General features: G+C 48.1%; 1 protein-coding gene across 4 annotated transcripts in view; it reads left to right on the forward strand.

Moving 5' to 3' along the window:
* Positions 1–22681, forward strand: part of eas (ethanolamine kinase 1) — a 182569-nt gene that overhangs the window by 53859 nt on the left and 106029 nt on the right. For all 4 annotated transcript variants that reach the window (XM_068391264.1, XM_068391265.1, XM_068391263.1 and 1 more), the window contains 2 exons: positions 13553–13681; positions 15584–15718. In XM_068391264.1, the coding sequence (XP_068247365.1) occupies positions 13562–13681; positions 15584–15718 (255 nt within the window). In that variant the 5' untranslated portion in view covers positions 13553–13561. The remainder of the gene's footprint in view (positions 1–13552; positions 13682–15583; positions 15719–22681) is intronic.

Below are 22681 nucleotides of genomic sequence, written 5' to 3' on the forward strand. Positions count from 1 at the left end.
ACGAAGAGAGTATGGACTCTCTTTCACTTTTAAATGGCCGACCCTTCCCTTAGACGGAAGTGTGTTTAGGTTTTTGGTAATTTTGCTTAACACGTTATAGATCCATTTATTTTATATCTCTCCGCCTTTTTAGGCCTCTTCGGTTAACTTTCCAATTATTATAAACTTATAAAAATAAATTTTTATGTTTGTTTATATGCGACCTTTCCTAATAGTAGGCGGTCCTAACTTGGAACCGAAGTTAATTAACTTTGAGCCCGTTATATCGTATTTAACCTTTAAAGAATTTAATACTTTTTTGATTTTAATGTTTTATGGAAGATTTTCTTTGATAGTCTCGTACTGTTTTCAAAGATGAACTAACGTTTAGTTTTTAGTCTCCGCAGTTGTTGACGTTCAGAACGTTCAACTTGCGCTCTATCGTTACGATAGAGAGAGAGTGTATCACGGTTTCACTTTGCAGTAAGAGTAAACCGATTCTAGCGTTTCGTTCATTCTTTCTTAGCTTAAATGGTTTAAATTCTAAATAAAGGAACTTTTTATTTGGGAAACCTTTCAGTTTTTTCCTTTAGCAAATAACATGTTTTAACGATATATAATTGGGCTCTTCTCTCAGGTGCTAAATCAAGAGAGAAGAGAGAGAGAGATAGAGACGGAGGGAGAGAGAGGAGAATAAACGTTTCGTTCAAGCGGGTAACGTTGTTCTCGTTTTTTCTCTCTTCTCCCTAGTCGCTGTAGGGAAAGAAGGTAAAACGTTTCTAGGGTTTTATTCTTGTTCCCAGGCTTTATGCAGTGAGAGATTGTAAACGTAGTTTATTTGATCTAGTGTTTAGTCTCTTTTCCAGCCACTGAATTCTTTATCTTTATTTATGTTTTTCTGTTGCATTGTAAAACTGTTTTCGCAATTACTACCTTTTAATGAAGGATAGGATTGCGTGTTTCAGGTAGAAATCAGTTAAAGTTTCGATTTCAGTGAAATAAGTGCAAACAGAAAATCAAAAGTGATAAAGTGATATGCGCAAAGTGTTACAGTGTTGCGTCCGAGGGTTCGTCTGTTCGTGCCAGTTGTTCACCTAGTCCGGGACCTCTTACAAGCTCCCAAGCCCAGGGGAGAAGTAATGTCGAACGACTTATGGGTTCCACAGGCCTTGATCGACGAACAGACGTTTTTCCCTCCGTGGTTTCGGGCGTATCTACACACGTTTGCCGACGTGAGATCGCCCCACCCACACAAAGACGAGAGAGCCCATTTATTCCTCGTCTGCGGAAGAGGTTTCTCGTAAGAAACCATGGACCAAATCTTGCAGCTTTTAAGTGCAAGTCGGTCCCTTCCGCGCAAGTCCAACGGCCTAGGTGTAGCCACTGGGTCAGTTCGGACTCGCTGCAGTCATCCGACGACTGCACACCTCCCAAGAGAGGCAAGGTGGTACCGCAACAGGCAGTAACTCCGTCTGTTGCCGCACCAGCTGTTTTAGACCCTCAGTCACAACGGACAGTAGCTCCGTCTGTTGCCGTTTTTTGTAGACCCTAAGTGGTCTTTACTGCAGTCTATGCAGACTCAGTTAGCTGCGGTTATGCAGGAGTTTCGTGCGGAGAAGGTTGACACTGCTCTCGTTAGCCTACAACCTGCCACTGTTGTGCGCCCAGCTCACGCTGAGGCTGCCTGCTCCCACACTCCGGCTGCGGAGAGCTCCACCTCCGATGCGCAATCGACCCTGCCAGACGCATGTTAACGTTAGCCGACGTGCGGCTCCCTCCGTTAACATGCGTGAGCTACCGCATCAGCAGTGGGAAGGTGGAGTCAAGCTGCCGTGTTTTGACGCGATGCGTTAGTTTCTGCAACCCACGGCAGTCCCCACCACGCACCACCACTCCGCTTTGGTTGTTGCCTGCTCCCACACTCCGACTGCGGAGAAGGTTGACGATGCACCCGTTTGCCTACAACCTGCCATGGTTGTGCGCCCAGCATGGCTGCCTGCTCCCACACTCTTGTTGTGAGAGCTCCTCCACCCATGCGCAGTCGACCCTGCCAGACGCATGCTGACTCCCACAGACACACGGAGCACTCCGTTGCCGTGCGTGAGCTACCACAAGCTGCCGTGTTTTGACACGGTGTGTCAGCCTCCGCAACCCACTGTGGTTACCGCCACTCGCCCGCAGCAGACTAGTCAGTCAGGAGTTGAGGCTTCCCCACACAGCTTTGGTTGTTGCCAGCTCACAGACTGTCAAGCAGTTACATGACGTTGCCTTCTGGTCTGCTTCTAATGCACCAGTGCTGTATGTCCTCACGCACCTGTTGTGGTTGACAGTTCAGTTTTTGACAGTTCACAGACTGTCAAGCAGTTACATAACGTTGCCTTCTGGTCTGCTGCTTTTGCACCAGTGAGACCCTCACTGAGATAACCTAGCTTTTCTCGGACATGGTTCCTGTAGATGAGAAAGTGCTGTTCTCCCTCCTTCTGATATTCCTTTGAGGACTCTGTCATTTGGAGAGGAGCCTTAAGCTGCTTAGCCTCCTATGGACTTTAATTAAAGCATAACAAGGCTTCCAGGGATGGTAAATGGTTCCGCTTCAGTCGCTAACCCCGTCTGTTGCCACACCTGCTCCCATAGACCCTAATGGGCTTTGTTGCAAGACATGCAGTCCAAGCTTGTGTCCTTGTTAGAGGATTTTTTACGGAGAAGAACCTTCTAGCCAACAACCTTCCTACCGGTTGGTTGTACGCCCTGTTGACGCTGAGGTATCCTACTCACGTCCGCCAGTTGAGATGGTTCCTCCACCGGTGCGACCCAGTGTGGGTTGCCAGTCGCACGTTGACGTTAAGCGACTCTCGGAGGTGGTTGTGGACGTTCAGTGTGTCACTAGGAAGATGTTCAACAACCAGCAGAGGTGACTTGTTGTGACGCAGTGCGGCAACCTCAGCAACCCTGTAGGGGGTTGACTGCACAACCCAGACAGTCTAGACAGTTTCGGGTTGACGCTGTACTTCCTCGCGTCCCCATGGTTGACAGTTCACAGACTGTGCAGCAGTACCATGATCTTGTGTCCAGCTCCGTCACGCATCCACCAGTGCGACCGGATTCAACGAGTCAGACGTTGCCCACTCCGTTACCGTTTCCTCATCAGTTTCGGATGAGGAACCCTCTGATGAGGACATTGCTGAACAAGACGATCAACCCCCAGCCCTGCTATCCATCCAGGAGATGCTGAAGAAGGAACACTGCCCTGTCAGGCTGTGGATGAGTCTGGTTAGGACACTGTCATCCGTGGTTCAATTTGTGTCACTTGGAAGACTACACCTCCGTCCTCTTCTGTATCATCTAGCTTTTTACTGGAAAAGGACAAGACGCTAGAAGCGGTCTCGATCCCGGTTTCCGGAAAGATAAAGTCTGGTCTGACTTGGTGAAAGGACTTTATCAACCTTTGAAAGGGTCTTCCCCTGACTGTTCAGGCTCCCAACCACGTTCTCTTCTCGGACGCATCGGACGTAGGCTGGGGTGCGACATTAGGCGGTAGGGAATGCTCGGGATTATGGAACTCAAAGGACAATGCATTTCAACTGCAAGAAGCTTCTGGCAGTACGTCTGACCTGGAAAAGCTTCAGGTCTCTCCTTCAAGGCAAAGTGGTGGAGGTGAACACGGTCAACACCCTGCTTTGACGTACATCTCCAAGCAAGGAGGGACCTACTCTCTGACATGGTACGAGTTCGCAAGAGACCTCCTCTCCTGTTCAACAGGTCTAGACTTTTCACTAGTAACGAGGTTCATCCAAGGCAACTTGAATGTCATAGCAGATTGTCTCAGTAGGAAGGGACAAATAATTCCAACATATTGGACTCTCCACAAGGAGGTATGCAAGAGACTTTGGGCCACCTGGGGCCAGCCAACCATAGATCTCTTCGCAACCTCGATGACCAAGAGGCTCCCAATACTTTGCTCACCTATCCCGGACCCAGCAGTAGTTCATATACAGTAGATGCCTTTCTTCTAGATTGGTCACATCTAGATCTATATGCATTCCCTCCGTTCTAGATTGTCAACAAGGTACTGCAGAAGTTCGCCTCTCACGAAGGGACAAAGTTGACGCTAGTTGCTTCCCTCTGGCCCGCGAGAGAATAACTCACCGAGGTACTTCGATGGCTAGTAGACGTTCCCAGAACACTTCCCCTAAGGGTGGACCTGCTACGTCTGCCACGCGTAAAGAAGGTACTCCAAGGCCTCCACGCTCTTCGTCTGACTGCCTTCAGAATATCGAAAGACTCTCGAAAACTAGAGGTTTTTCGAAGGAGGCAACCAGAGCGATTGCTAGAGCAAGGAGAACATCCACCCTTAGAGTCTACCAATCGAAGTGGGAAATCTTCCGAAACTGGTGCAAGTCAGTATCCGTATCCTCGACCAGTACCTCTGTAACTCAAATAGCTGACTTCCTCTTATATCTGAGGAAAGAACGATCTCTTTCAGCTCCCACTATCAAGGGTTACAGAAGCATGTTGGCATCAGTCTTCCGTCACAGAGGCTTAGATCTTTCCAACAATAAAGATCTACAGGACCTCCTTAAGTCTTTTGAGACCACGAAGGAGCGTCGTTTGGTTACACCTGGTTGGAATTTAGACGTGGTTCTAAGATTCCTTATGTCAGACAGGTTCGAACCACTTCAATCAGCCCCCCTGAAAGATCTCACCTTTAAGACTCTTTTCCTGATATGCTTAACCACAGCTAAAAGAGTCAGTGAGATTCATGCCTTCAGCAAGAACATCGGATTCTCATCCGAAACGGCTACATGTTCTACAACTTGGTTTTCTAACCAAACACGAGCTGCCTTCTCGGCCTTGACCAATATCGTTCGATATTCCAAACTTATCGTATGGTTGGAAATGAACTAGAAAGAGTATTATGTCCTGTAAGAGCTCTTAAGTTCTATTTTAAAAACCTTTACGAGGCCCGTCTGAAGCTTTATGGTGTTCAGTTAAGAATCCATCTTTGCCTATGTCAGAGAATTCTTTATCCTATTTTATCAGACTGTTAATACGAGAAGCTCATTCCCTTCTGAATGAGGAAGACCAAGCTTGGCTGAAGGTAAGGACACACGAAGTTAGAGCTGTCACAACTTCTGTGGCCTTTAAACAAAATAGATCTCTGCAAAGTATATTCGACGCAACCTATTGGAAAAGCAAATCAGTGTTCGCGTCTTTTATCTTAAGAATGTCCAGTCTCTTTACGAGAACTGCTACACTCTGGGACCATTCGTAGCAACGAGTGCAGTAGTGGTGGGGGCTCCACCACTACAATTCCCTAATTCCAGAACCTTTTTAATCTTTCTCTTGAAATATTTTTGGGTTGTCCGGAAGGCTAAGAAGCCTTTCGCATCCTACTTGATTTGGCGGGTGGTCAAAATCATTTCTTGAGAAGCGCCTAGATTAGAGGTTTTGATGAGGACCTTTAGTATGGGTTTCAACCCTTCATACTTCAGCTCCTAGGAGTCGCTCAGCATCCTATGAGGATCGCGAGGCTCAGTAAGGAAGACGTACTTAAAAAGGCAGAGTAATTGTTCAAGTCGTCTTCCTTACCAGGTACTTATTTATTTTATGCTTGTTATTTTGAATAACTGCTAAAATGAAATACGGAATACTTAGCTCATAATAATGTCAACATGTAATGCTGGTCTCTACCCACCCCCCTGGGTGTGAATCAGCTATATGATCATCGGGTAAGTTTAATATTGAAAAATGTTATTTTCCTTAGTAAAATAAATTTTTGAATATACTTACCCGATGATCATAAATTAAAGGACCCACCCTTCCTCCCCAATAGAGACCCAGTGGACAGAGGAGAAAATTGGTTCTTTGTTGACATCGAATACTTGAGTACCTACTTGACAGATGGCGCTGTTGATGTACACCCCCACCTGTATAGCGATCGCTGGCGTATCCCGACCGTAGGTTTTTTCTGTCGGGCAACAGAGTTGCAGCTATATGATCATCGGGTAAGTATATTCAAAAATTTATTTTACTAAGGAAAATAACATTTTGGAGGGGTCAGATCCTAATCCGCCTACAATATTCATCCCAGTGATAGACAGTTAAGAGGTTGCTGGAGTCATTTTCTTCGCTCCCGTAAGGGACAAGGTAGATATACATTTCCAGGGACAAAAAAGAACCTAACGGTTCAGTTCAAGGGAGACTACTGACCCACCAAGCAGTGAGACTCCCTACATAAAGAGTAATAGTTTGTATTTAAGTACAATAGAAACAAATTATAAATTTTTTAATTAATTTGTATTTTTTCTAGTTATACAAACCTGAGTCATTTATATTAAACTTCCCTTGTCAATGAGCCGAAAGGTCGTAAAAGAAGTGGCATTGATAGGTAAGTGGACGGGGCTCCTTGCCTTTGTTCCAAGCTGTTGTTAATTACCTCGTTAGAAATTTCAATAGCTGTTCCAACTCGTGGTGAAGACAATATCCCTACAGAAAGTACTTAGGTTTGTATAGTTAGAAAAAATACAAATTTATTTGAAAATTTATGATTCTTCAGTCTCCATTTGATATAATAGACTTCTTCCTAAGTGCTATGTTTATTTTCCCTATTTTCTTAGGCAATAGGAACAGTACTAAATTATATATGATTGCTCATCCCTAGAAACTTAGTGTTTGGAAAAAATAATGAAATTAAAAAGCAAAATGTCATTCCCACATATGTTTTTTTTTTACTACAGTATTCCATTCTTATTTACTATTTCCAAGGAGAGCTCTCTTTTATTATTGTGTCATTGTCTATTCAAACACTACTGACCATTGGTCTGTGACTCAAGGTTCCTACTCTTGCAGACTATCCATGGTATGTGCTGGTTACACTATATAATTTTGCAAATTTTCAAGAACTATGAATATTACAAAATATTACTGCAGTGGTGATAGAATTTGATTTAATTCATTACATAATGTTTAATTAGGTTTGTTCCGTAACCGAAATACAAACCACGCTATTTACACAGGGTTTACCTTTTAGCGCAGCTGAAATGGCGAGCCATTAGAATTTAACGAGGGTGTATTACCCCCGCGCTAGTTAGCGGGGGGGTAGGGGAGTGGTAGCTAGCTACCCCTCCCCTCCCTCACACACAGATGAATGCTCACTTTCACTTTTGGCTCGGACTGTGACAGACGTCTCTGTCTTGGTCCTCTCTTGGCAGCCATTGTTTGTTTTGTCTTTACTTAATCGCTTACTTTTCATTTACTCAATATATATGTAAACATGTTTTCATGTTTGTATACATATTTGAGTATAGAAATCAGTAAGTTTCCTTTTCAGATTTGTGTGTGTAGTGTACTTATCTACGTGGTGTCCTCGGCAGTTGGCCGCCACGGCGTTATGGGTGGTGATCGAGTTTGACTTATGTCTTTCTCTCTCTCTCTCTCTCTCTCTCTCTCTTGAGGTCGTTCACCCTTTTACTACGTGTTACTACGCCCTTGTAGCTTCCTTTCCGTGTGGTGGGGTTGCTACGCCGTACGTTTGTCTCAATTAGTTTATGAATCTAATTGTATTTGTTGATTTTTCAGCTTTGTAGAACGATTCCTTTCGGGGTTTTCGTTCTTTCTTTAGTGTTCATTCATTTTTAAGTTACATAATTACATAGTTACATAATTATAATTGTTATAATTCTGTTTTGGTTACAGCTCTCCTTCCGTGAGTGTAAGTGGTTGTGAGGGCACGTGCCTGTTGTGTAATTCTTGTTTCCTTTCCCTCGGGATTCCTCTTCGGAGCCTTCAGCTCGTCAGCGATCATTAGCTCTCCAGCGATCATCAGCTCGCCAGCGATCATCAGCTCGCCAGCGATCATCAGCTCGCCAGCGATCATCAGCTCGCCAGCGATCATCAGCTCACCAGCGATCACCTGTCTCTCGGCGATCTCCGGATCGCCCGCGTGTGTTACAGCCGGCACGCCAACGTTCTCCAACTCTTCTGAAGGAACATGGTTCGCCAGCTACTAGCTCACCTGCGCATGCTGATCGCCATCGCGCGACCCTCAACTGCGAATGCTGATCGCCATCGCGCGACCCTCAACTGTGGATGCTGATCGCCATCGCGCGACCCTCAACTGCGGATGCTGATCGCCATTGCGCGACCCTCAACTGCGGATGCTGATCGCCATCGCGGGACCCTCAACTGCGGATGCTGATCGCCATCGCGCGACCCTCAACTGCGGATGCTGATCGCCATCGCGCGACCCTCAACTGCGGATGCTGATCGCCATCGCGCGACCCTCAACTGCGGATGCTGATCGCCATCGCGCGACCCTCAACTGCGGATGCTGATCGCCATCGCGCGACCCTCAACTGCGGATGCTGATCGCCATCGCGCGACCGCACACCTGCAGATGCTGATCACCATCGCGCGACCCTGCGCATGCTGATAGCCATCGCGCGATCACCCACCTGCAGAGGCTGCTCGCCATCGCGCAACCGCCCATCTGCGCATGCTGATCACCATCGCGCGATCGCCCTCCTGCACATGCTGCTCGCGATCGCTCACCTTCGCATATTGCTCGCCAACGCACGATCGCTCACCTGCGCATGCTGCTCGACCATCGCGTCGGCATAACACAACGCGCCATCGCCAACCTGCGCGTTAGCGCTCACCAGCTCACCACCGATCGCTTGTTGATCCATATCGCCAGCGGTCTTCCTCGCCCACGCGGCAGCGCGTTTCCTCGCCCACGCGGCAGCGCGTTTCCTCGCCATCGCGCTAACGCTTGCGTTCACCGCCTCGGACTCGCGCTCATCCACCTGCCCACCCTCACGACCGCTCGCCTGCGCGCCCGCGCGACCGCTTGCCTGTGGGCCCGCGCGCCCACACGCCCACGTGCCTGCACGTCTACGCTCATGCGTGTCCGCGCCCATGCTCTCCAATGTTCGCCCACACGCGAACCAACGGTTTTCCATCACGCGTACGGATGGTGTTCCGTCGCGCGGACGGATGGTGTTCCGTCGCGCGAACATACAGTGTTTCTTCGCACGAACGTCGGCTTATTTCTTGCAGTATCCATTGCTCGTCTATGGGTTATCGCTCGCCGACCACCAGCTCTCGCCCTTCGTCCACGTTCGCCCATGCGAAAAATCTTTGAATTACCGTCGCGCGAGCTCCAGGGCGATTGCGACCACGATTCCCAATGGGGTTTTCGCAGCATGGCCAGCCTGGCGAGTTCTTCTGGAGCGTATTTCCAGAACACGGCCTCACCCCGTAAACGCAGAGCATGGCACTTGCAAGAATAGGAGAAACTTAAGGGAGATCTGAGCAACACTCAGAGCATGGGTACTTTCCTCCTCTCGAGCTCAGGCACCTTGGCCTTTTGTCGTTAAGTATCTAACTTGCGGACAAGCTCAATGTTGTACCATCTGGACGCGCTGACTGAGGGCTTCCTTCGGGTGTCTCATCTGTGGAGGTCGACGACCTCAGACACCCTTCCATCCTTGAGAAGAGTTTGTTTGTGCCCAAGGACAGAGACTTAGACAGCGGCTGTGCGGAGGAAATCGACTTCCGTTTTCACTCCTCCAAGGCGCTTTCTTCCAGACTCTGCAGGGCTCCAGCGCCCTTTTCTTTCAATCACGTCGGCCTAAGTTATCGGCTACGACAACTGGGACAAGGTGTCCAATTGCAGTTTCCTCCTGTCAGGAACAGATGGCACGGGAGACTCCCCCGGGGGGGCATAGTCCTAAAAGGAGTTCACGAACTCTAGGATTGCAGGTTTTTCTCTGGGAGGATGCTTAAGGTTACTCATCTGAATGACAGCTTCCCGATGCCCATTCCCGCACAATCTCTGTGATCAGCCAAGGATATCGCGCCTGCCGTCTCTGTCAGCGAATTCAGTGTCTCTGAACCTCTATGCCATAGCGTCAGCAGAGTTGCCCGGTTGGGCAGAATGATCCATACCTTAGGCGAAGGTCTTCCTTAGGATCATTGACGGCTTCACCCCCGGCCTCCTCAGTCGATCCTTTCTTGTAAGAAAGGATCTGAGAGGGGATGTCCTTAGTCGACCTCTCAGCCCTGATCAAGTTTGTCGAACAAACTTCGGCCAGCGTAGACCAGCAGAATCGATCAGACTGGTAACGAGGCGACAGGACTCCTTAAACCCTGGATCGGAAGGACGGGTACTTTCAGTTTCCATTCCTTCCATCTTCCAGGGTGCTCGTCGAATTCAGCCTAGACTGCAAGTATTCCTGCTCATGATGCAGTGTGGCTATCCCGCCGTGGCATAGCAGGTTTGTTTCCCCGGAGAACTCTCCCTGCCTTCCTCTTGGCCGCTCAGGTGCAGGCTTCCGCCTCCTCTGCTGTTTGGAGGGCTGGTCAACTCCGGTAGGCTCGGGTTCGACCTTCTTCAGCGCCGGGACAAGCTTCCGGATGCTTACCACGAGTGTGGGCTCATGGTATTTTGCTTGGAGCCTTCTTTTCCTCTGCCTCAACATCTGGAGTATCTGGCCATGATATTGAGTCAACGGCCTTACCACGTTGGAAACCCCGCTTCTCGTCCGTCCAGCGAGGTTAAGCAACGTCGGTACTTGGACGGGTGACCACCTGGGGACGCCAGATTCTGTTACCACATCCTCCGAGCCTTCCTTTCGGTTGACTGTGGCAAGACTGAGGAGAGTCGCAGTACCTGTTCTCAGTCAAGCAGAGCTTTCAGCCCTACCTTGGAACGTTTCCTAGTTCTCCTTTCCTCATTGACCCGTCTATAGTCCGAACGGTCGCCTCAGGATAAGTTCCATGTGGGGCGATCCAAGTTCCGGTGGCTTCAGGCAATGTTTAACCGGACTTCCTGGCCCCTATGGGACAGCGGAACTATTAGACCTGCAATGGGTGTTGACCTATGGAGCCTCTTGATGGTAGTGGATATTCTCGTCCTTTCCCCACATTCTTGATGCTGTTTTCGGACTCGTCAAAGGAAAGGGGGGGGGGGCATGTTCCGGTCCAGGCCTATGGTCAAGACCTGAAGGATACCTCTCCATCATTCAGGCAGGCTTAGGGGCCTTAGTCTGGCCCCTCTACAGATCCTACAGCTCCTGCCGAGTCGCCCCGTGCGCGTCGACTTCATGATTCTGGCGTATTCTAACCAGCAGGGGACGCATTTTCACACCTTCACATCTTGCAGTAGAGATACCGGGATGATTGAGATTCTCTCAATACCACCATCGGCTCTCTCATTCCAGGCAGGGGAATGTTCTCTCAGACTATCCGAGCAGAGCCTCGTAGAGAGAGTGTACCTGGGGGTCTTTGACCTTGGGTAACCAGCAAGTACTGGTCTGGGGGACCTGATCGCGACAGCTTGGAACCTCAAGCTTCCGCTTTTCTTCCCCCCAGTCTCAGACCCCGAAACTCTGGCAAGATGCATTCCGGTGATGGTGGGACAACTTCGACGCCTGCGTCTTCCCTCCCTTTTGTCTGTGGACAATGGGTCTCAACAAGACCAGGTTGTCTGTCAACCTTTCAATGGGAGAGCTCCACTGGGACTATGCGCAGAACGGTTTCTGGACCCTCTGCTTCCCCTGACTGAACTCCCGGGAGAGCTTCTCCCACGGCGCAGACTACTCAAGCAACCACACTGCGACATCTCTCCCGAACCGGGGCGTCGCTTCGGCTTCATGCCTGGAGACACTACGCCTCCTCCTCAAGAAGAGACAACCCGCTACAGTCGCGGTACGGAGGTCGCGTCATCTGCGATAGTCATCCACAGGGGTCTCCCAGGCAAAGTGAAGAGTCTAAGGTGGTTGGTGCCGTGGGAGATATACCTCTTCCCTTGAGGCCTCTTCTCCAGCAATAACGGTCTTATTGCCTTTCGACGGGAGGAAACTCCTTTCCGCTCTTGGCAATGAAGCCTGTCGCTCAGCCTTTCCCTGACCTTCAGGCTTAAAGGAATAACTTTTTCCTGCCCGCTGGATCTATCCTCGCTCATGCGAAGCTACGATCGTCCCTGCCCTAGTCGGAGGAAGACCTCCAACTTGGAGCATGGCTCGGACTTTTAGTCCTTTAAGAGATCTTCTCAAGACCCTTTACGACAGGCCTCGGATTGTATTCCGCCTTGGGTCTCCTGCTCACTCTGGCCACGGCCAGTGTGTAAGCAATCTTCTTGGTCTCTTACGACTCCCCCCTTTTTAAGGAAGAGGGGAAGGCAACATTCAGGCTCGCTCCTGAGTTGTTGGCTAGACTCAGAATCTGGGGGTCCCGGCCCTTCGGTCCGATTCATTCAAGATTTCGAGTCTCCATTCTGTATCTGATGTCCCAAGACCTTCTCTTTCTTGCCAGTAAAGGAATCGAGAGGTTAGCGCTGGGAACAGCTGCAGTTTGTCCTCAGTTGCAGCCGATTTGGGAGCACAAGGAGGACATTGGGGAGAGTCACCAGTATACCTCTTCAGCCCGGACTCAAGGACATTCATCTCGACCTGTCTCCAGACTCTCCCCCGTCACGTCGCCCTACAGCACGATGTTGGATACATCGCAACGTCCCTCGCCTTCGAGTAATACTACTCTGTGACGCAGGTGCTACAAGCTGGAGTCTGGAAGCGTCTAATGACCTTCGCAGCCCGCTTCCTGCAGGGCGTGACCCACAGGAGTCTCGATACGTTTTCTATCGCTCTGTGGTGGCTACACAACAGCTGGTCTAACCTCAGGCTCCTTTTTGGACAGGTAGCAGAAGGTTGAGGGCATTGTTATCAGGTTTTAGTCTGCATGAACGAAAGAAGTATGTCTGGCCCTTTCTTCTTTCTTCATCATCCCCTCTACGGGGAAGCAGCATCCTGGTCTCTGCATAGCTGACCTCGAACCTCTGCAGGTAAACCATACTTCCTTGTGTTCCGAGTATTGAGTCAATACTGTCGCGTCCCCCATACCCTGACGAGGTGGTATTGGGAACGTCCTAACCCAGAGTTCCTTCTGGAACTCCAGGTCAACTGCCTAGGACGGGTCACACTTCTTCCTTCACACACAAGCTTATGTAGGCCACACGGTTCCTTGCGAAGCAAGGAACTTGTGAGGTGCAGGGACTCCTTTTATCGAGTGCTACTCACTCGGATTCTGAGTCCCCGGGTAAAGCCAAAGCCAGTATGGCTGGGGACTTTCCACCCTACCTAAGGGGTAAGTCACCCTGTGTAAATAGCGTGGTTTGTATTTCGGTTACGGAACAAATGACAAATTCGAAGATAATTTGTATTTTTCCTAACCATACAAACCTTAGCTATTTACACACATTTGCCCGCCAGCCCTGTTCCCCAAGACAAGTCCTGCCTCTAAGTGAAAGTGAGCATTCATCTGTGTGTGAGGGAGGGGAGGGGTAGCTAGCTACCACTCCCCTACCCCCCCGCTAACTAGCGCGGGGGTAATACACCCTCGTTAAATTCTAATGGCTCGCCATTTCAGCTGCGCTAAAAGGTAAACCCTGTGTAAATAGCTAAGGTTTGTATGGTTAGGAAAAATACAAATTATCTTCGAATTTGTCATTTTGGATTCTTTTCCATGATTGATAAATTCTGTGATTCTTTTTTACCCTTTAATTTTTTCATTGCAGTCCTGTAGGATGGTGGCAAATCTTGACCTTGTTGTTGATGGGTCTAGCATCAAGGGACTAAAGAGTGGAGCAAGAGAAATAGTCCGACACATCCGGCCTAATTGGAAAGAAAACGATCTGCAGTTTAAAGTTATTATATATTTTTTCAACAATGTCTGATGAATATCATGATTATACAGTGTAAAACTTTTCAATTTACTTTTGCATTTTATGTTATACATTAGTTTAAAAAAAAAAATTCTGTACGGTATAAATAATGTGTTTGTTCCTACACCTATACAAAACATCATCCATCGATAGGAGTATGATGGATGTGATTCGGCTGTTAAAATTCATAATGAATCATCAGCAGTTACTGGTAGGTGCCGTTAAAGCTCTGCCCCCATGCCTGCACACCAAGTAGCCCCTTTGATTTTTCTCTTTGTGCTGAATAAAACTTTGATATTTATTACAGTAGTAGAATTTTTTATTTCAATCTGCAGCTGATATTTATTACAGTAGTAGAATTTCTTTTTTCTCTTTGCAGATTGATTGTAATTATAATAATAATATTAATGATAATAATAGTAATAATAATAATAATAATAATAATAATAATAATAATCTGCTTGCTCTTCTAATTGAGGTTCTAAGAGAACTAACCCCCTGGCCCACTTTTCTTTGTCAGCTGCATGGATGGAGACTATCCAGCATTTTCTCCGAGCGAAAGGGTTTTGGCCTGGTACTGCGCAGGAGATGTCTGGATACCTCCGGAGATCTTCGACATATGTCTACTAGGCTAAGTGGGCCATCTTTTGCGATTGGTGTCATATAAGAGGGTATTTTTTATGGTCAGAGCATCTTCAGCATAGATCATGGATTTTATCGTCAAACTTCGCCGGAAGAAGCATCTCTCAGTCATGGCCATCAAAGGCTCCTGCTTGGCCTTGAGTATGGTCTTTTGACTGAAGGGCATAGATCTCTCAGCCTCCTTTGAGCTGTCTATGCTCATGAGGAGCTTCAAGCAGTCTTGCCCATCCCAGGACCTCAGGCACCCGTAATGGGATGTGACCTTAATCCTCAAGTCTCTTACGCATACCCTGTTTGAGCCTGTTAGCAGGTTGCCAGACAGGGATCTGACACTAAAGACTCTTTTTGCTAGCCTTAGCATCGGCGAAGAGAGTGAGCAAGTTGCACAATCTTTTTTATGTAATCCCCCACTGTCATGGATGGAAGGAGGTCTCCTTTAGTCTTGTGCCAAACGTTGTGGATAAGACTCAGAATCGGGTGGTGCATAACTCCAGGTTTGAGTCATTCTATATATCCTCCCTTTTAGGGGCATTTAGTGGTGATGAAGACGAGATGCTCGTATCCTGTGAAGTCTCTGCTGTGCTATCTGAAGAGGATCCGATACTTCAAGCCAAGTTTAGGAGAGTTTAGGAGACTTCGTTAGCACTGGCTGATAAGAGATTCGAGGCACCAGCCAGGAAGTCGGGTATTACCCCATATCTCTCATCCTTAAGAAACCTATTAGTAGGAAGACCATCTGTACGGGCTTTTATCTGAGAGATTGTAACCACAAGTCCCTTGACACTTTTATACTTATAATATAACTTCCCTCCTCAAATAGAGAACTGACTGTAAGGGGAGCAGGGCTTTGCCCCGAACCCTCACCGGTTGGGTAACTGCTCATTATCAATTTCAGTGACTAATTTTAACTTTCTCCCTAATTAAAAGACACGTTTGTTTAGCTATGAAAAATACTAATTACCGTACTGTACTTTTAAAATTTGATATGGTATGCTACCAGCAGGTGGGTGGGACATACCCGCCACCTGCCAGTTACTACTACTACCTTGTTAAAAATTTAACTTGTTCCAGCTTCACTGAAGTCATACTCTTATTAAAGGTCTCAGGTTTGTATGGTTAGAAAAAATGAAAATTACTTTAGAATTTTGTAATATTGCATTAGTCTTAGGAATATATGGAGAGAGTGAATAAACACTTAAGCTTTACTTCATAATAATGCTTTTTTTCTTCTTGTCTTTAAAGGTGTACACTGATGGAATTACAAATCAGCTCATTGGGGTTTGGCATGAGGATCAGAATGATCAAATTCTAGTCAGGGTATATGGCAATAAGACGGAGCTTTTTATTGACAGAAATTTGGAAAAGAAAAATGTTCAGGTATGTACCACTGTATGTTTGGCATATAGTCAGCACCTGTTCATGAGAGAGCAAAAAAAGTATTGCTGATGATGCTAATCTGTATTAGTTCCAAGCAGATCTGCAAATAAAGGAGTTTTGACAAAGGAAAATATTTTTGGGGAGGTGCTGTGTGGTCTCCAAGTATAAGGCTAGAACAAGGAATCCAATAGGAATAATAGCAAAGAAATAATGTCTCCCCTGCTCTAGGGCCAGTGTATCAATGTGCAAAGTACGAATTTTGTGTATATAAGGGAGACCCATGAGTTCAGGCTTATTTGAACACACTACAGCATCTTAGTAGCTGAAATTCGTCTGCTTTGAGCGACGTCATGTGCGGTAACATGGAAAGGAGTTATCCTCTCAGTTGAGTGCCAGTGTAACTGACACTAAAACAAACCCTCAACCTCCATTCGTGACCTGTTATCTGCTACACATGAACATGTACAGAAAATTATTTTTAATCTTAAAACAATATACACTATTGTATTGAAGTACATATGTTTCGTCACTATTTTTCTTGAAAATTCCAGTACTTATTTAAAAAATTCCTTTTCTTTATGGCAGAGTGGTATGGTTTTTCACCTACAGTATTTTCTTCATTTTTCATATTTGATTGTTATTTTTTTTTTGTTTTTTTTAAAGTACAGTTTATACTATATTTATGGTCAAAAATATTTTGCAAAACTATCGATGGCTACATTTTGAACTAAGCAGGAAGATCAATGCCTGTTGTTTTTCCAGTGGCTATATGAAGCTCATTGCCTTCTCTTTACTCGCATGTCCATATCAATTGGTCTCTTTAGTATATGAGACATCTACTCCCTTTCTATACCTTAAGACATGTCTTGTATGCATCACATAGGTCTGTTAGTAATTAATATTGCTTTGCTCCGACACTAAATACAAACCCTTTCAATCTTTATTAGGGATATACTTTCGGCGAAGCTAGAAGACTAGCCATAAGACTTTTAGCAAGGTGTAAGTACCCCACTGCTACCCTTCTCACACACACACGGTGTAGTCTTGTCACTTTTTCTTTTAGCTCAGCTGAGAGTGGACGTTTGTCTCTCTCTGCCTTCCAGCATTGACAACCTTGTGCGCAGGATGACACCTGTGAGGAGTGTCAGGAGTGGTCTTCACACCCTTTGTCCCACCTACAGAGGTCAACGTTGTGATAGGGAAAACAAGTGTAGTTAGTGTCGGGAATGGTCTGCCTCCCAGTGGGAAAGGTTTGGCCATCAGCGAAAGTCAAAGCGGGATATTTCTCCTTCAAAGATTTCTTCAAAAGGGAAAAAACCCAAGGCTTCTTCTTCCACTTCCCGACCTTTCTCTGAAGCTCTTACTTGATTGGCCTCTTCAGAGTGACTGTCAAGTAGTAGCGTAGGCCCTTTAATTGATGGTCAACCCCGGTCCTCGAGAAATGGTGTTGCCTCCCCTAGCTAAGCAGCCCCACCTCTCCCTCCGGGTGAGGCCTTGTGTCATTCTCCTTTTGTACCGGTGTGGTCGTCCTTGGGGCTTCCTGGTCCCCCCTCCAAGGAATCTTTGCTGCAGCTCATCATCCGTGGTGCTAGTATGCAGCTTTCATCGACTTCAGAGGTGGAACCTCTGTTGTACGTCGACATAGTGGTATCTAAGGCATCTCTGCTGATGCTGCCGACGCCCCTGCCTCTTCAGACTCTTCAGCTGTTGCTGCCGACTGCACTTACCCTGTTCCTGATCGTCCTTCGAGGGAGAAGCAAAGTCTTTCGTCTGTCTCTCCTGCAAGTGTTTCTCCTCGGAGGAGTTCACTCATAGAGATTCCTCTGCCGAAGACTGCTGCTTCTAAAGGTAAGCTTGCTAATCCACGACTGCCAGAGGGCGTCATCGATCTTGCAGAGTTCGCCCTCTGCTTCGCCTTAGAGGTCGCCCTTCACCATCGGTGAAAAGGCGACTCTTCGGCTCTTCAGCCTCATCTTCGCAGCCTCCTCTTCCGTTGTCTTCTGGCCTTCAACCTTTGCCCGTTCCTGGACCTTTTCCTGACGACGCTACTACTAGTCCTCGGACTTCGGTTATGTACTCTTCTGTGGATCGTTCGCTATCCCCCACGGAGGATGTTCGCCCTTCCAAAGGGCACATCCTTGTCACTTCAGCGATCTCCTGATTGCCGGCGCTCTCCAGCACGTTCTCGCCGTTCGAAACACCAGCATTTCTCAGGTCGCCAGTGCTTGCGGGCTTATCTACGATCGCCGCGCACCTGTGCTCTCCTGTACTCCAGCGCTCTCCTGCGCATCTGCGCTCTCCTACTCGTCAGTGCTCTCCAGCTCGCAAATGCTCTCCTTTGTGCCAGCACTCTCCAGCTCGTCAGCGCTCACCAGCTCGTCAGCGCTCTCCAGCTCGTCAGCTTGTCAGCGCTTGCCTGCGCCCGCCTGCTCTCACCTGCGCCAGTCTGCGCTCACCTGCGCCTGCCTGCGCTCACTTGCGCTCACCTGCGCCCGCCTGTGCACCAGCTTTCTTCAGCTCGCCAGCACTTGCTTGCGCTTACCTGCGCACCAGCATTCGCCTGCTCATCACCGCTCTCCAGCGCAACACTTTCCTGCACGCCAGCGCTCTCTTGTGCACAAGTACTTACCGGTTTGTCAGCACTCGCCAACGCGCCAGCACTTCTGCGCACTTAGGCAAGAGTCAAAAAGAGCAAAAGGGAAAACTTTTTAACAGGTCACCATCGCCCCATTCCGCTCCCCACAAACGCATTACAGAACGCCCACCAGGAAAAGGAGGAAGAGGTTCCACAGAAGGGTTCAAGATTCCGAAGATTCCATCTTTGAAGGCGGACCCACCATATCAACCATTGGTCGAGACTCCTCACAGGGATCCATTGATCCCTTTCTCTTCAGGAGCTCTCTATGACAGTGCCACCATTAGCAGACAGCCTTGGTTCAGTGCCATGGTCAGAGCAGTTGTGCAAGCCTTTGGGCTTGCTTTATAATCTCGCTCTTCAGAGACCTCACAGCATCCGACGGCACCAGCAGATCTCCTGCAAAGAACCTTGGTTGTTTCTCCCTTGAAGAGAAAAAGAGGAGTCTCAGGCGCAGTAACATCCCCTAGGGTGAAACCAACTTCTGTTAGTCCTTCGAGGCCTGTCCCTCCTGACTTGCCCTCCGGACGCTCTCGTACCTCACCTCTGTTGAGGGAGTCTCGCGAGATTTGAATTTCCTCTCTTTTACCTTCGGAGGAAAATTCTCCTCGCACAGAGAGTTCTCCACCACTGGTGGAAGTCAGGAAGGACATCTCCATCCGGCCTTCGATGCTGGAGTTCTATCCTCCTTCCCCGGAAGAAATCAAAGGACCCTAAGACACTCCCTCTTTTCAAGGTTTTCCAGGCCTTCAGGAACTATCTGTCACTCTAGGAATGTTCACGACTTACCCCGTGAGGAGCTCTCTGAGGTGGAATAAGGAGACTTTGCTGCCAGTCCCATGTCAAAAGGGGGAGCAGAAAGAGTCAGAACATGACTTCTGGCAAGTCCTGACTCTTATCAGGGTATTCAACGGGTTTACCAACCCAGAGATACCCCCATGAGAGAGCAAAGACACAGTCTTATATCATGTATTTGGAACTCAAAAGCCCTCTAAGACCTGTGCAGTCTTGCCCTGGTCTCAAGGGCTGTTGAGTGCCCGGCCAAAGATCGCCCAACTTCTCTCTGAGCTCTCCTCCTCTCAACGCTCTGGCTCTACCTCTAAGCCTCTCCCAACTCCTCGTGTCCAGCAGAGGAGGTATTTTGAAGTTTTGGACAAGCCTCGTCCAGCTCTTTCACTCCACCACTCTCTGGAAGAGCTCACCAAGTGAGTCTCTCTTGAGGCTCTCTAACCGTCAGGTCACTTTTTCGGCAGCCAAGATCCTCAACCAGGAAAAGGTCACAAAGTATGCCATGCGGGCTACTTCGTGGCCTAATCTTTGGTTAGGGACCCTGGGAATCCTGGTGCGAACCGAGGATTTTTCCAAGGAACGCACCAGGAAAGCTATGGAAACTTTCCTTCTCTCAGGCACTCACACCATCAAGTTTCTCGCCCATCAAGTCTCGAACTTATGGGTGAACACCATCCTGAAACTTTGGGATGCTGTGTCTGAGAGATTCCATCAGCAGGTCCTGAATGCCAAGATCACTGGGTTCAGGAACTCCTCTCTTTTTTTAGCCAAAAGACATGGAACAAGCTGCTGAGAGATGGAGGAAGTCTCACCAGGACTCCCTCCTCCATAGGGCTTTGACATCCTAGCCCTGTAAACCACCAGCTCCTCAGCAGTCCCGTCCAGCTAAGACCTCAATGAACAAACCAGCAGCAAAGACAGTGGTGTCTAAGAAGCTCTTTCCGACCAAGGACAGGAAAGGTACTAAGTCCTCCATCCTCCAGGGGAGGAAAATTTCCTAGAAGGACCGGCCAAGGCCTCAAACACTAGGATAGGTATTCCCCCTGCTTGCCCGCAGGTGGGGGGATGCCCACAAAGTTGCTGGGACAGGTGGAAGCAATTCGGGCCGAACCCTGGACAGTCACCGTGATTCATTCAGGGTATTGCGTCCCATTCATAACATCTTTCCCTCCCCTGATGAGGAATCCAGTGTCAATAAACTCCTTTGTGATGGGATCAGCAAAGGGGCTAGCCCTCCGGGCTGAAGTCCAGAGCCTGTTGAAGATTGGAGCTCTACAGGAGGTCCTTGATGAGTCCCAAGGCTTCTTCAGTCGACTCTTTCTTGTGAAAAAGGCGTCTGGAGACCAGTCATCGACCTCTCAGCTCTGAACAAGTTTGTCAAGCAAACTCCGTTCAGCATGGAGACGGCAGACACAGTCAGACAAGCGGTAAGACCACGGGACTTCATGTGCACACTGGACCTAAAGGACATGTACTCCCAGATCCCAATCCATCTGTCTTCAAGGAAGTACTTAAGATTCAGCCTAGACAACAGGAAATACCAGTTCAAGGTGCTGTGCTTCGGTCTTTCCACAGCACCTCAAGTCTTCACCAGAGTGTTTGCCCTAGTGTCATCTTGGGCACACAGGATTGGCATCTGTTTCCTTTGTTATCTGGATGACTGGCTAATCCTAGCCGACTCGTTGTCAACCCTTCTTCAACACCGAGACAAATTTCTGAGTTTTGCCAATATCTGTGGATCATGGTAAACCTCGAGAAATCCTCCCTGCTTCCTATGCAGAGACTGGTATACCTTGGCATTATATTAGACACCAATCTCCACAAAGCCTTCCCATCATACAACAGGATAATGAGGCTGAGAAAGGCCGCAAGACCCTTTTTCAGACGAGAAGAGCTTCCAGCTCAGACATGGCTACGTCTTCTGGGCACCTTTCATCTCGGGCCCATCTAGTTCCCAATGGTCGCCTCAGGATTCGATCTCTCCAGTGGCGACTCAAGTCTCAGTGGAATCAGGCTTTCAACTCATTGGACATCCTGATCCCACAGACGGACCTCGAATGGTGGGTATCAGACGAGACTCTATGAAAAGGAGTGGATTTTTTCGTCCTCCCCCAAGGCGCTTCAAAAAAAAAAAAAAGGGTTTGGCCCCTTGTGCTGCACCACACGATCTCAGGCCTCTGGTCAGAGTCAGAAGAGTACCGCCAAATAAATCTCTCAGAGATGAAGGCCGTCTTTCTGGCCCTTCAACAGTTCCACCAGTTCCTGGCGGGCCACTCAGTGGTGGTGATGAGCGACAACACCTCAGTAGTGGCTTACATCAAGCAATAGAGATACTGAGAGGGCCCAAGATTCACTCGATACCACTATCGGCTCACTTCATTCCAGGCAAAAGGAATGTGCTCACCGACAATCTGAGCAGAGCATCTTAGATAGTGAGTCCCGAGTGGTGTTAGGATCATCTAGTAGCCAACAAAGTCCTGACTTTGTGGGGTTCCGACTGTGGATCTCTTTGCAACAGCCCTGAAATTCAGGCTCCCGTTGTACTGCTCCCCAGTTCCGGACCCCAAGGCTCTCTGGCAAGATGCATTTCAACAACGGTGGGATAACATCAACGTTTACGACTTTCCCCCATTCTGTCTGATGAGGAGGGTACTCAACAAGGCCAGAACATCAGTCAACCTCTCAATGACTCATAGCTCTGCTATGGCATCATGTGGAATGGTTACCAGACCTTCTGCAACTCCTGACGGAATCTCCAAGAGAGTTCCCTCCACGATACGACCTACTCAAACAACCACATGCCAACATTTTCCACAAAGCCGTAACTTTGCTACAACTTCATGCCTGGAGACTATCCAGCATCTCCTCACTCAGAGAGGATTTTCGCAAGATGTTGCGAGCAGGATGTTTGGATACCTGCGGAAATCATCAGCAGCAGTCTACCAGGCAAAGTGGAAAGTCTTCTGTGGTTGGTGTCGTGGAAGGGGTATCTCTCCACTCGATGCCACTATTCCAGCAATAGCGGAGTTCCTCGTGTATTTGTGTGAAGAAATGCGCCTATCAGTCTCAGCAGTGAAAGGCTATCGCTCAGCCTTAGGCCTTGACCCACAGGAGACTTGATACATTCTCTATCGGCCCTGTGGTGGCTGCACAACAGCTGGTATAATACCTCAAGTTCCTTATTGGACAAGTAGCAGAAGGTTGAGGGCACTGTTACCTGGTTTTAGTCTGCTTGAATGAAAAGGTTTGACTGGCTCTTATTTTTTTTTCATCCTCCCCTCTCTTGGGGGAAGCAGCATCTTGGGTTCTCTGCACAAGCTGATCTCAAACCACTGCAGGTAAACCATGCTTCCTTGTGTACCTAGTATTAAGCTAATGCTGTTGCATCCCCATACCCGGGCAAGATGGTATTGGGAAAGTCTTGGTTACAACAATTTTTCCAACAAAGACTCTGAATAGCTTTTACCTGAATAACTTTTACCTGGACAGTCACACTTCTAAATATCTCAACACACAGATTGCGTAGGCCACATACTTTG

Source organism: Palaemon carinicauda, chromosome 17 (genome assembly GCF_036898095.1).
Source record: "Palaemon carinicauda isolate YSFRI2023 chromosome 17, ASM3689809v2, whole genome shotgun sequence".
Lineage (NCBI taxonomy): Eukaryota > Metazoa > Arthropoda > Malacostraca > Decapoda > Palaemonidae > Palaemon > Palaemon carinicauda.